Raw genomic sequence first — 15598 nt, 5'->3', positions numbered from 1 at the left:
GGTCTCAGGTGACTCATAATGCTCGTGCGGGACTCACGTGGGCTGACTGCAGCTGTTGGTGTTGCAGCGTTTACGGATGGGTTTGGGCTTTTTACTGATTTCGCAGAAGTTCCTGTGAACCAAACGCCCATCGCTCTTCCTCCGACAGCCGTATTTAGTGTACTGGACACCTGAGGAACACATGTGCATTAGCACTTTTATTGTGAACTACCAGGCAAACGTTTGGAAGGTCTTTGGCAAATTTACATCTTGAATTTCTGACTTTTTCTTGTAGTTGTGAATTTACATCTTGAAGTTCAGACTTTTATCTCGTAATTGCGAATTCACATCTCAAAGTTCAGACTTTTTCCTGTAGTTGCAAATTTACAAGTTCAGACTTTTTCCTGTAGTCGCAAGTTTACAAGTTCTGACTTTTTCCTGTAGTTGCAAATTTACAAGTTCTGACGTTTTCCTGTAGTCGCAAGTTTACAAGTTCTGACTTTTTCCTGTAGTTGCAAATTTACAAGTTCTGACTTTTTCCTGTAGTCGCAAGTTTACAAGTTCTGACTTTTTCCTGTAGTTGCAAATTTACAAGTTCTGACGTTTTCCTGTAGTCGCAAGTTTACAAGTTCTGACTTTTTCCTGTAGTTGCAAATTTACAAGTTCTGACGTTTTCCTGTTCTGACTTTTTCCTGTAGTTGCAAGTTTACAAGTTCTGACTTTTTCCTGTAAATGTTATCAAAGTTCTGAAGTTTACAAGTTCTGACTTTTTCCTGTAGTTGCAAATTTACAAGTCCTGACTTTTTCCTGTAGTTGCAAATTTACAAGTTCTGACTTTTTCCTGTAGTTGCAAATTTACAAGTCCTGACTTTTTCCTGTAGTTGCAAATATACATCTCAATGTTCTGACTTTTTCCTATAGTTGCAAATTTACAAGTTCTGACTTCTTCCTGTAGATGCTGTAGGTGCAACTACAAGACTTTTTCTTGTAGTTGCGAATGTATATCTTGAAGTTTAGACTTTCTTTCATAATTGCAAATTTACATCTTAAAGTTTGTACTTTTTCTTGTAATTTCTTGTGAGTTTACCTTTCGAAGTTGGTATTTTTAGCGTAATTTAGACATTTTCTTGCCATTGCGAGTTAATATCTCAGAGTTTAAGTTGGGACTTTGAGATGTAAACTCAATGCAAAATAAAAAAGGTGAGTGCATCTTTTTTTCTCATACTTATACATTTAGCTTTGCATCACAGAATAAATTACATTTTAAAACATGTTCAAATAGAAAATGGTTATATATTATAAATATATTAAATATAAAACTTATTATTGTTATATAATTATAATAATATTTTTACAATATTACTGCTTTCATTCTATTTTTGCACAAATAAATGCAGCCTCGGTGAGCAGAAGAAACCTATTTTGGAAAAAAAAAAAAATTCTTATTCCAATCTTTTGTAATAATTTTCATCTTGTGTTCATTCGCACACCTCCGCCACAAGGTTTGGAGCACGGCGACCAGCTCTTCAGAGCCCACTCGTACGTGTCCAGTTCAGCCAGCAGCACGTTGTTGTTGGTGATGACCGGCAGAAGATCTTCGTGAATGATGTATTTGTAGCTCAGGCTGATCTTGGTGTCCTCGGCCTGCGGGTTGACCTGTTCGGAGCAACAAACTCAAACTCAACACCCGCCGCATCAACTCAATCAAACTCCAGCAGTGTTACACAGCTCTTACCAGAACCACGATGCCTTCGTGCAGCGGCCCGACAGTCTTCAGCGATTCTTTGCCATTTGCCACTGAATATTCCCACTCCAGGCCGTTCTCAATGAAAGTCTTGGATGTGACTTCTTCTCCCTTGGCGTTCAGGATGAAACTGCCAGTGACTTGATTTTTAACAGCTGAGGAACACAAGCACGGACAGAAGAGAAAGAAGGGGAAAGAAACTTCTTTAGAGAAACATTATGGGTTCAACGCAACTTAAGCTATTAACAGCCTCTGTGGGATTCTCTTTATTACCAGAGAAAATGATTTTAGTAGGCGTTACACAATGACAAAAGTTTCAAACTGCAATTTTGCACTTTCACAATACAGTGCATTAATAAAATGTATCAATGAAAATGTTTTAATTAACAACACTGCTATATACCATACTATGAAGTCTATATACTACAAAGTACACACATAGTAGCAGTAGTATGCTACACAGAGAATATCAACACATGAGCATATTGTTTTATTCTTATGAAATAAAACTCTTTGTACTTCACATTAGTAAATCAGGTTCTCAGCAGGAGCTGAACATGAGCTCAGGGATTCAAAACAAAGAAAAGAACACAAAAATACATACATACATACATACATACATAAGCATTAGAAAAACTGCTGAAGCCAAGTTGGGAGATGCTGGGGAGCATAAAACGGTAATTGGTCTCAATAGGAAGCATGCCTGCCCTAGTTTGTGCCGCTGGAGAAAAGCATTGATTCCTACCGAAAGATGCACAGGTACAAACTCACCAATTACGTGAGGCGATGTTTCATTTTCCTCGATCACAATGTGCCGAGCACCAGCAGGAATATCAAACGTCTTCAGCAATCCTAACAAACAGAGCGAGAGCTAGAGTGATCACGTTTAACAATAACAACCCAATATTTCATGCAAAAATCATACATTGTATTTTGCATAAAGCGAATGACTCATTTTAGCCAAATTAGGTTATTTGCATCATAAAAAAACACATTTTATCACACAAATTCTCACTGCTGAGAATCTATCTCTGAAACTGCTGAAATCTATCTCATCATTCTAGTGATTTTAAAGTGAAATTGCTTTCATGAGATTCGTCCAGACATGAAAATATCATACACAAACGCTGCAGAGATTCAGAGACACAGAACTGATCTTTACTTTTGGCCCGAGGTGTTTTACATGATCAACAAACCAATATACGATCCTTCACAAAGAAAAGGTCTTGCTTGTATTTCATTACAAAATCATAAATTAAATTTTGCATAAAGCAAATGAGGCCGATTTTAAGACTGAATAAATAATTTTTATAAAAGTAAAACACATTTTACCACATAAATTCTGATTAACAAGAAAAAAATCTCACCATAGAGATGATTTTTGGAGTGAAATATGAACTATGTGTTTTTATAATTTTATTTTATTTTTTAAAAATATTTTTTAAATATTTCTATTCAGTATTAAATTGTTTTATTTCAGTTTTTATAATTTTAGCAAATCAGTCTAATTTTATTCTATTCATTTTCAGTTAAATGTTATTCTTTTTCGTTTACATTTTTCATCTAATATTTATACTTTATGTTTTAGTTTTATTGAGAACACCTTTAAAAATTTTTAAATCAACATATTTTTTTACAGTTAGTTACCAAAGCAAAAAATTGTAGTGTTTTAATCTAATATGCATTTTATTTTGTATAATTCAATTCAATTTAATTTATGTATACAGCACTTTTCACTCTACAGAGTATTAATGAAAATTATTAATGAATTTAATGAAAATACTTGTAGTAGTTTTAACAGCATTGTTATATGCCGTAATTTAAAGTGTATATACTACAAAGTGCACAAATGTGACCCTGGACCACAAAACCAGTCATAAGTAGAATACTTGTAGCAATAGCCAAAAATACATTGTATGATTAAAAATTATCGAATGTTTTTGCCAAAAATCATTAGGATATTAATAGGATATTTTGCCAATTTCCTACCGTAAATATATCAAAACCTAATATGCATTGCTAAGAACTTCATTTGGACAACTTTAAAGGTGATTTTCCCAATATTTAGCTTTTTTTTGCATCCTCAGATTCCAGATTTTCAAATAGTTGTATCTCAGCCAAATATAGTTGTACTATATTGTATTGTACTTATTTATTCAGCTTTTTAGATGAAGTATGAATCTCAGTTTTAAAAAAATTGACCCTTATGACTGGTTTTGTGGTAGTACGCTATTCTGAACACAGACAATCTTGTTTTACTGTAGTAAAATAAAACTCTTTGTACTTCACATTGAAACACTTTATATTTTTCAGCAGGAGCTGAACATGAGCTCAGGGGTTTCAAACAAAAAGAAAAAGAAAGTAAGTGAACTGAACTATAAATTAAACTTGTGTTTGTCCCAAGGCATGTGTGTGTTTTTTAGGCCAAGGAGAAAGATTGAAATAAACGCTACTGTTGTAAATAATAAAACGTGGTTTCGTCAGGTTTGTCTGATCTCCAGTGTTTGTCCGGAGGCCAGCTGAATGTGTTTGCTCTCCATGTGAGTTTGTACCTGTCTTCTTCGGGGTTTTGGCGAGCGTGAGTTTGACGGTTCGGCAGTGTGAATTGTCTCCCTCGCAGACGCCGCATTTATCCTCCTGTTTGTACGATCCAACCTCCTTATCGCAGCCGACGTGCTGATCAAAAGAGACAGACAGGAGGGATTCAATCATTCACTCTTAATAGAAACAGGTCAGATCTTAGTACCGCGTTCATGTGCATGATATGATTCTCACCAGACACTCTCCTCGAGCGCAGACGCTGAACGGATCCGTATAACTGCAGCGCGTCCCATCATGCATCACCTGGTTCATAAAGACGATTTCACCTGTCTCTTTAGAGCGGCAGCTTAACTCGCACTTATGAGCCTCTGAAATACACAAACAGACACCAGACATCAACATCTCGCTCTTGAAGACTATAAAAACAGTCCTTTTAATATAAAGGCCAACAGTCTTCAGATTACATAACAGCGACTGCAAATGTACAGATGAGCTGCAGGCATGAACTAACAGAACGAAGTCATTTCATAGGGTCTGCCTCTGTAATTAAAGTCCCGCTGTGAATAAAAGTGTCTGCTAAATGACCATCTACTTGCTGTCAAGAGTTCACAGCTCATGCAATGCAGATGAGAGATGTAGAAAAGAGAAATGTCTCTCAAGGTGAGCCGTGACTCACACCAACTCACGCACAGATTATGATAAAGAAAAGCACAATGAGCCTCAGCTGTGTTGCTCAGCAAGACGTGATGTTAATTAATGCCTTTGCTCTATATATGGATGTATAGAGCGTTTTTCTCTTCATGTCTCTCTGCTTCTCAGAATGTCTTTCTCACAGGTTCCTTATTTTCTCTATCCGGTTTCTGCCAGGAACATTGTGTTCCCGCGTCCCACTCAGCGTCTAGTGTAAGCGGTGAATTCAGCTGTTTCAGGGTCACAGTGAGTGCTGTGCTCTTTCAGAGACTGAATTCACTGGGCATCAGAGGCAGAAATGAACCAGGCAACAAAAGTGACAGAAATACCCCAGATATTTTCAAAAATAACACCAGAGAGAAACAGATTTGTTTTTGTTACATTTTTACATGTGCATTTAAATGTTTAGGGTCAGTAAGTTGTTTTAAACAAAAAAAAGTCTCTTAAATCTCACCAAGGCTGCATTTATTTGGCCAAAAATACAGTAAAAATTAAAAAAATATATTAGAATTTAAAATAGCTGTTTTCTATGTGAATATATTTTAATTGTAATTTATTTCTGTCGTCAAAGCTGAATTTTCAGCATCATTACTCTTCAGTGTCTTCAGTGTCACATGATCCTTCAGAAATCATTCTAATACGCAGATTTTCTGCTCAAGAAACATTTCTGATTATTATTAATGTCGAACAAAATTGTGCTACCCGATATTTTTGTGGAAACTGTGATACATTTTATTTTTCAGAATTCACAGGTGAATAGGAAGTTCAGAAGAACAGCATTTATAGAATTAATTTATATATTTAAAGATAATTAATAATTTATAATTTTAATAAATAAAAATATTTTGTAATATTATAAAAGTCTTTAATGTCCTATTCTTAAAAACAAATGTTATTAGCCCCAAACTTTTAATTGGTGGAGGTATTTTATAAAATTCTGTTTAGCAAAAAAGTATATAGGTCATAAACAAGCAACATACTTCATATTTTGTTAAGGTTATACAAATAAATTAAAAGTTCTCCAGAATAGGATTTCCAAACTGTGGTTTGTGAATACAGGAGAAGTTGATAATCAATTCAATCATGAAAATGTGAAACTAGAATAAATAATAATAAAAATACTATTAAAATAAAAGCCTAAAGAAAGACTTTAATTTTTTTTTTAATTAGACTTAAAATTTTAATATTTGAATAATATTAAATATTGAAAATTATACTATTTTAATATTAAATAACTGAATAATTACAATGTAACTGCAATTTTATTTTAGAATATTTAAATATTTTACAATGAGTTTACAATGTGTTGTCACAATATTGGCTTATTTAAATTATTTCAAGATATTCAGGTGTCAAAAATGTTTGGGAATCCCTGTTCCAGGAAATCAATTCCAGAATGCAAATATAAATATATTAATATAAACACTTCATATATGAATGTATTAATATATAAAGTGAAAAAAATGAATTTAGCAGAGCTTCTCTCACCATCAGGGTGTTCATATGGGAGCCATGTGTGTTTGATATTATTGTGGTATTTGTTGCTCCGCTGGACGCACTGCTGCGCTCTGAAGTCCTCATACGGGCCGGGGCAGTCCTCTGTGTTACAGACTTGATAATCGAGTGTCGAACCTGGACAATCACGACCTCCATATGCAGGACTGCAGAGACAGAAAAGAAATGAATCACAGAGCCGTTTCACGTATGAGCAGGTGTAAACAGGTTTGTAACTCACACAGGGTTGTTGCACTGGCGGCTGCGGGATCGAACGCCTCCTCCGCAGGTACGAGAGCACGAGCCGAACTTCCCCCATGAACTCCAGCCTCCGTCGTGACCGTAGGGCTCATAAGACGACCGCCAGATGCAGTGGCCTTTAAAACACCACTGCAACAAACACACAAATTCACTAGTATCACTAACCCACAACTATTACTGTACCTGAACACTGTGTCCTGAACATTTAACTATACTAGTACCCATATAAGAGATGAATATATCAGTGCTATTGTTCAGTTAAACTTAAAAAATATCAATGCTATTGTTCATTTAAGAAATGACATATCAATATTGTTCAATTATGAAATGAAAATATCAATAGCTATTGTTCAAATATGAAATTAAATATCAATGGCTGTTGTTCAATTATGAGATTAAAAAAATCAATGCGATTGTTCAATGAAGAAGTTAAATATTAATGCCTATTGTTCAATTATAATATTAAAATATCAATGCTATTGTTTAATTATTGAATTAAATATCAATATTGTTCAATTACGTAATTAAAATATCAGTGGCTACAGTGTAAAAAATAAAAAACACAATTTGTTGAGTCAGCTTAAAATAATTTGTTACCCTGCTGCCTTAACATTTTAAGTTCAGTCAACTAAAATAAGTTTAGTCAACTTGAAATGTTAAGTTGTACTAAGTAACAACTTGTATTTTTGTGTTTGCTAAACTTAACAGATGGGTAAGTAACCCAGCTGCCTTAAAATTTTAAGTTGATTCAACTCAAATATTTAAGCTGTCACTTAGTATAATTTAACATTTCAAGTTGAATAAACCTGAACTTAAAATTTTAAGGCAGCCAGGTTACAAATTATTTTAAGTTGACTCAACAAATTGTTTTTTACAGTGTACTGTTCAATTTTGAGATTAAAATATCAATGCTACTGTTCAATTATGAAATCAAAATATAAATGGCTGTTGTTCAATTAAGAAATTGAATATCAATATTGTTCAATTATGAAATGAAAATATAAATAGCTACTGTTCAATTATGAAATTAAATATTAATGGCTCTTGTTCAATTATGAGATTGAAATAGCACTGGCTGTTGTTCAGTTAAGGAATTAAAATATCAGTGGCTACTGTTCAATTAAGAGATCAAATATTAGTGGTTATTATTCAAGTAAGAGATTAAATATTGATCTATTATGAGATTAAACATTAGTTGCTTTTGTTCTAAGCAACAATTGTCAAATGAAAATATGATCAGTAGTCACAGATGAAAGTCTGACGCTTGTAAACACGCCAGAGTAACGAAGTAATTTACGGATTTAGATGATGGTTGGTTTTGCTCCAAGTACAAATAGCTGGTTGTCAAAGAATCTGTTGTTTGACATTTTCCAAAAGCTGATTTCTCCAAAGCAGGTCAGTTTGTTCTTGCGCCAACTAAACATACAAGCTTTTTCTCAAGGTTGTGTGTATAGTAAAGGTTGTGTAAAGGTGATGTGATATACCAATCTCATTCAATTGTTTGATCGTGTTGACAAGAATCACTCCAGTCTCACCTTTCCTGGCGCACACTCCGTCCCATCAACCGGCGGGCCCTTCTTGGTCTTACAGAAGTACTGATTGTCAGGATGGCTGCACCACAGCTGCTTACACGGGTCATATGTACGGAACTGGAGGAAGACAAACTCAGAATCATACTGCATCCAAAAGGAATTTGTTTGTCTTGATTTGGCTCTGCAGATGCACAATATACAAGCTAATGTTGCCCATCTTGTTGTAAACTGGTCAAGCTTCAGTCTATATTTACAAAACCAGAGCTAAATATAAACGTAGAAAGATTCTTGAGGACTTACGGCGGTGCACATCTTATACCCCACACCGAAATCAAAGCGGCACTGCTCATCCATGGAGTAGTTTATCCCTGGAAGCTCTGTGAGTTTGGGCCATTTCAGCTCAAACGGATCATCCAGGAGACAATCATACGAGCTGAAAGAAATAAAGCGGTGCCAACACTGATCAACTTCATTGAAAAAAATATTAATTCTGTCTTGATTAAGAGATTATGACAATGGCTATTGTTCAATTAAGAGATTTAAATATCAATGGCCATTGTTCAATTAAACACTTTAATATTAGTGTCTCTAATAGTGGCTCTAATAAGAGTTGACTTTCTTCTTTGGAAAACAAAATAACAACATGAGCATCTGTAAATGTTCACAGCGTCAGATTTAAAGGCATTACTGTCATTTCTTTCTCTCTGGAGAGATAATGCTAGTCGTTTTCACTCTCTACTAGCGTCTTACTGGAGGTATCGGTTGAGCTCCTGTTTGCTGCAGCGGGACCAGTGGTAGCGGTGAAATGCGGCCTGGACCAGCGGAGCCATGATGCTGCCCATACTGGTCTCATCTGAGCAACGGTTCCCCTGGCCGTCATGCTCCATTCCCAGCCTGAAACAATCAACACAATCAGCAAACAGTGTCAGTTTAATCAAACAGGGTGTACTGTAATGTTGGGAAGATTCATTTTAGTGAATTGGTTCATTTAGACTATATAATGACTCACTGATTCTTTCCTGTGCAGCTTTTTTGTAGTGTAATAGTTATGAGTTGTTTATTACTATGTTTTCAAATTATTTTATTAGTTGTTTTTAGCATTTATTTGTGATCAAATCAAATGCTGTCATTTAAATTACGCTACCATTGAAAAGTTGGGTACGATTTTTAAAAACATTTTTCTTCTGCTCACCAAGGCTGCATTTATTGGATTAAAAATACAGTAAAAACAGTATTTATTGTGAAATATTATTACCATTTAAAATAACTGTTTTCTGTGTGAAAATTATGTAAAATGTAATTCATTCCAGTGATGCAAAGCTGAATTTTCAGCAGCATTACTCCATTACTCCAGTCACATGATCCTTCAGAAATAATTCTAATATGATGATTATAAAATGCGTTGATGAACAAAGTTCAAAAGAACAATTTTAAATATATATGTTTTGTAGCATTATAAACATCCTTACTGTCATTTTTAATCAACTGAATGCATCCTAAAAAAATGCAAATAAATTTACATTTCAAATAAATTAAAATATATTTAAAATGTAAAAATACATTTTGAACAATAGTGTGTGTATATATATATATATATATATATTCTAATAGTAATAGATTTAAAGTTGGTTAAGATTTTTAAAAACATTTGTCTTCTGCTCACCAAGGTTGCATTTATTGGATTACAAATACAGTAAAAACAGTATTTATTGTGAAATATTATTGCAATGTAAAATAATTGTTTTCTGTGTAAAAATATTGTAAAATATAATTTATTCCAGTGATGCAAAGCTGAATTTTTAACATCATTACTCCAGCCTTCAGTGTCACATGATCCTTCAAAAATCATTCTAATATGCTGATTATAAAATGCGTTGATGAACAAAGTTCAAAAGAACAATTTTAAATAGATATATTTTGTAACATTATAAACTGTCATTTTTAATCAATTGAATGCATCCTAAAAAAATGCAAATAAATTTATATTTCAAATAAATTAAAATACATTTAAAATGTAAAAATACATTTTGAACAATAGTGTATATATATATATATATATATATTCTAATAGTAATAGACTTAAAGTTGGTTAAGATTTTCAAAAACATTTGTCTTCTGCTCACCAAGGTTGCATTTATTGGATTACAAATACAGTATTTATTGTGAAATATTATTACAATGTAAAATAATTGTTTTCTACGTAAAAATATTGTAAAATACAATTTATTCCAGTGATGCAAAGCTGAATTTTTAACATCATTACTCCAGCCTTCAGTGTCACATGATCCTTCAAAAATCATTCTAATATGCTGATTATAAAATGCGTTGATGAACATAAAGTTCAAAAGAACAATTCATTTCAAAAAGATGTTTTGTAACATTATAAACACCTTTATTGTCATTTTTAATCAACCGAATGCATCCTAAAAATATTTATATTTTAAATAAACTAAATTTAAAATGAAAAAAAAAAAAATGTTGAACAGTGTATTTATATTCTAATAGTAACAGATTTATAAAGTTGTTACTGTTCTAAATAGTGTTACCGGTCTTATTAAAAATGATTCATTCGTGCACATTATTAAAAAAAAAAAAAGAGTGCTTGTTTTGATCTTCATTTACTGTGCATCAAAGTTTAGTGATATTAATGAAATGACTTTTCTGCTTACCTCTTATTTTTTAACCATGAGTCATACAGAGACACTTTTCACCATGCAATCAATTCATCAGGTCTGAACCTACTGTTCAGTTCTGTTAATTCAGTATCTGACTTCATTTAGAAATACTTCAGATTATAAAAGTGAAGTAGATGGCATACAGTGTTTATGTGACTTTAACCACTTTAAACTATATAAAGTCAGTCTTAAAGCAGCTTCTCAACATTCCCAGCAGTGTAGGAACATCTAACTATAAACAGATCTTTTCGGCATGTAGAGTCACGAGCGAGATGGACCGGATTCTGCTGACATCGTGAATTTGCTGTGAAACAAGAGCTTCCAGCTCATGTGACTGTTGTCAGTGTTCATAGAGACACAACAAACACTAAATCTGCAGTCATCGCTGATGAATCACATTATGAGGAAACAGACCACAGTGAGGAACAGCAGATGATTCATGTCTGTCCTTTAAACCGGCGAAAGGAGTTACTTAAGACATGGGATGAACCCGAAAACATAAAACATCTTGCAAAATGGCAAAAGGAGCATCTTTATCATGGCAGAGCTCTGTCCTACAAGGGGCGCTATTGAGCAGCCACGTCCATGTCCTTCAGGGATGTTCCTACTTATGGGTTGAAATTACCATGTCCATTCAACTAATTTTGATCATAATGCAATGGACACGCTGAGCAATTTCATATTTCTTTCTGCTTTTCATGCATATAACAGATGCTTTATGTATTTTATCATTCTCATGCCGCCACACTGAATGATTTCTCATAAACTGCCTAAATGAGTAGCTTTTTCCTGGCAGCGCTTTATCGCCATTATTCATGAACAGTCGACAAAATGCATGCAAATTAAATTGTGCAATCAACATTTCACAACAGTTCACCCTAAAATAAACATTTGCTGGAAATTTCCTCATCCCCAGGCCATCCAAGATGTAGAGGAGTTTGTCTGCTCATCAGATTTAGAGAAATGTGTCATTCCATCACTTGCAATGGGTGCTGTCAGAATGTCCAAACAGCTGCTAAAACATCACAATAATCCACACCACTCCAGTCTAGCAGTTTATCAAGATGTTTTTAAAATCTGATAAAACTAAAGTCCATAATCCATAACAATGCTTCCTCCGGTGAAAAAATTGTCTGGTTTGAATCAGGAGAGAAATATAGATTGACTTTTTTCACTGGAGGAAGCTTTATTATGGATTATGGACTCATATTTTGGTCGTAAGTGACTGTATGAAGACAAAACGTCTTAATGATGGATTTGTTTCTTACAAACATACAGCTTTTGGCTTCTCAAGACATTAATTGATGGACTAGAGTGGTGTGGATTACTTGTGATGTTTTTATCAGCTGTTTGGACTCTCATTCTGACGGCACCCATTCACATCCATTTGTGAGCAAGTGATGGAATGACACATTTCTCCAAATCTGATGAAGAAACAAACTGATTTCCATGTTGGATAAACTGAGGGTGAGCACATTTTCTGCAAACTGTCAGTTTTGGGTGAACAATAATTTAATTACAGCCAATACAAATTTGCATGTTGAATGACACGCCCCCAGCTCACAAAGTCTCAAAGCATTGCTGCTAATTACATCTTGTAGACATGATCATTTTGAAAAGGCAGCCGTAATTACTGGAAATGCATGCCAACGTGCTGTGCTTTACCTACACGATCCTAAATACTTATAGCATGTTAACAATCGGGAGTTAAATGCAGATGTAAACTTACACGTGTCCGGTTTCGTGCGCCACCACAAAGGCAGAGGAAAAGCCGTCTTCGTGGTTGAGCGTGCAGCTCCGCAGCGGGTGGCACATGCCCGTTACCGGGGCGTAACCTGGGCGACAGAGATCAAAGGGAAACGATGATGAACTGGAATGCGGGACATTCGAGAAGTCAGATCAGAGCCAGGTGAGATTCATTTGGAAAGTCTAAGATTCCTTGCAGTTCAAGAGCCGCGGGTCACCGTCAAATCAAACACATCAAAGTACACACATAACGTGGACACCCAACTTTACTTTTTTGACACTTCACTGTTCCACAATGGCAATTCTGAACTTTAAATATGACTTTTTGAAAATGATGTTTTTTGTGCTATGCTGCTCTGTTTCAAAACCAAGTGAGATGCTGTTTATTAAAAACATACACTACCATTCAAAAGTCTCTTATTGCTCACCAAGGCTGCATTTGTTTGATAAAAATACTTTAAAATTGTGAAATATTATTGCAATTCAAAACAGCTGTTTTCAATGTGAATATAAAGTAAAATATAATTTATTCCCATGTTCAAAGCTGAATTTTCAGCATCATTACTCCAGTGTCACATGATACTTCAGAAATCATTCTAATATGCTGATTTGCTGATCAAGAAACATTTCTGATTAATACCAATATTAAAAATAGTTTTTCTGCACAATATTTTTGTAGAAACAGTGATGCATTTTATTTTTTTGGATTCTCAGATAAACAGAAAGTTTAAAAGAACAGCATTTATTTGAAATAGAAATCTTTTGTGACATTATAAATGTCTTTACTGACACCCCCATTTTTGAACACAGACGTGAAAGTGCACTATCCAAACTTAATTTGTTAAAATTCATGAATAAATACATTTTCTAATATGATTTTGAAGTACTATTTTGATGGTAATGCACTGTCAGATTTTAAAATGGCTTTCAAATGATTTATTTTAACATTTTAAACTTTAAATTGATATATAATTTATGATAATATCTAAAACATGATAGAGAAAAAGGCAACAAAAATAGACTTTTGGTGACAAAGCTCAAAACTTCTTTTATTATGTAGATTTTTGAGGTGCACACTTGTTATAAATTAATCTATTACTGATCCTACATAACAAAAAACAGTGATAAAATATTATTTAGAAGTCTTAGATCTTTCCAACGGTACAGTTTGTCATGATTAGAATAGGATTTAATTGCAATATAGTGAAGTAAACTTCACAGTTAAAAGGTTAAAAAAAAGGTTATAAAAGTATAAAAATCTTACTGTCCCCAAACTTGAATGGTAGTGTACAGTTCATTCACCATTATAAACTAGAAATAAAATAGTTTAATCAAAATAAAAACTAAATATTAACACTGGTGCAATTTGATACAAACTTATTTAAAAGATTACTGGAGTTTGTTTTGAAAGAAAATAACATTTCATGTTTACCTCAATGTTACTTTTAGATAATTTTACTTTTACAAGTATTTTTGAAATTTACTGCCAATTTTTGGAGTGAAAATTACTACACCACTTTTTTCCTATAAGCACAACTTAGTTCAGATTTTCACAAGTTCTCCACTATTGCTTCCACATACACAGAAGCGCGCAAGCAGCCGCTACCCAAAAAGCTTTCGCGATCATTCCCACACAACTATTAGCCACGTTTAACAAGACATAGTGTTCAAACAACACACAAACACCACAAAAGCACAACACAGACAGAGACCGACACTCGATCAAGAGATGTGCAGTGCTAGAGCTTTAGTTTAGCTGAGCCGCTCCAGAGGTTAAAGCCAGTCTGGGTTCTTTTAAATGAAACGCTCATGCTATTGAAATCACCGACAGTCTTTGGCATGCAGGTGAAAAGCAGAAGATGCAGATTATGTGAAGCTTATGAAGCCTGTTGTTAAAGCATCAGTAATAACGGGGCCATCCAGCATCATTTGATCACTTGTCATACTAGTGATATTCCAGCTGCCCAGCAGCCATGTGGATTTTGTTTGATTTTTTACATAACCAGAACAACAACAACAAAATCAAACATGTATTTAGCCAGCGAAGGTTTGCATAAGAAATCAAGCTGCTAGCCGAGCCGTTTATCTGTCCACAGATAAATGTCCTCCAGGTGAATGCAGCTTTGCATTGCTCTGGAAAAGCGTTGCGTTGTCAAGCGACAGCAGTGCTGTAATCAAAGGGTATTAGATGGCATTAATCCAGGATATCGTGACTGAGATTAAAGCGCCGCCACATGAAGATGGTTTCTCAACATGTTTGCTCTACAGCATGTCAGGAAGACAAGTAAATATTTATTTTCCAAGTGTTGCCTGCATTTGTCAAGCTCAACCATTCAATGCAAAGTAATTGTAAAAAAGAAAGAGGGAAAAAAGGTGTAAAATCATATGATATCACAAAGAACAGTGTAGTGTGTGTGTGTTTGCGTATATATATATATATAATATCCAATTATTTATTATTGTTTATATGTATAGAATCATGAAGAACATAATATATATATAGTTTATTATATTCATATACATATAAACAACAATAAATGCTTAAATATTACATTCCATAGTTTCCATAGTTTTTCATATTTTTAGATACGTATGAAAATATTTATCAATAAGTAATATTCTATAATACATACATTTAATTATTTAGCAGATGCTTTGATCCCATTCGACTTACAAATTAGTATTTATTATAAGAAAATATTAAAATAGTTATAATTAGATATATTTTATTATATTATACAAATATATTTGTATATATACACTACCGTTCAAAAGTTTGGGGTCAGTAAGACTTGTAATAGTCTTTAAAGAAGTCTCTTATGCTCATCAAGGCTGCATTTATTTGATTAAAAATATAGAAAAAAAACAGTAATATTGCAAAATGTTTTTACAGTATAAAATAATGTTTTTTATTTTAACATACTTTAAAATAGAAT

General features: G+C 33.7%; 1 protein-coding gene across 4 annotated transcripts in view; it reads right to left on the bottom strand.

Moving 5' to 3' along the window:
- The window catches only part of LOC127174312 (A disintegrin and metalloproteinase with thrombospondin motifs 14), a 70521-nt gene that overhangs the window by 5683 nt on the left and 49240 nt on the right, over nt 1-15598 (bottom strand). For all 4 annotated transcript variants that reach the window (XM_051124692.1, XM_051124693.1, XM_051124694.1 and 1 more), the window contains 12 exons: nt 12646-12751; nt 8992-9135; nt 8542-8674; nt 8245-8358; nt 6690-6838; nt 6443-6615; nt 4499-4632; nt 4276-4399; nt 2495-2575; nt 1715-1878; nt 1470-1635; nt 38-170 (listed from right to left, as the gene is read on the bottom strand). In XM_051124692.1, coding sequence (XP_050980649.1) covers nt 38-170; nt 1470-1635; nt 1715-1878; nt 2495-2575; nt 4276-4399; nt 4499-4632; nt 6443-6615; nt 6690-6838; nt 8245-8358; nt 8542-8674; nt 8992-9135; nt 12646-12751 — 1621 coding nt within the window. The remainder of the gene's footprint in view (nt 1-37; nt 171-1469; nt 1636-1714; nt 1879-2494; nt 2576-4275; nt 4400-4498; nt 4633-6442; nt 6616-6689; nt 6839-8244; nt 8359-8541; nt 8675-8991; nt 9136-12645; nt 12752-15598) is intronic.

This window comes from Labeo rohita, chromosome 12, assembly GCF_022985175.1.
Source record: "Labeo rohita strain BAU-BD-2019 chromosome 12, IGBB_LRoh.1.0, whole genome shotgun sequence".
Lineage (NCBI taxonomy): Eukaryota > Metazoa > Chordata > Actinopteri > Cypriniformes > Cyprinidae > Labeo > Labeo rohita.
The sequence above is the reverse complement of the archived record's forward strand: the minus strand, read 5'-3'. Positions and strand labels throughout refer to the sequence as shown.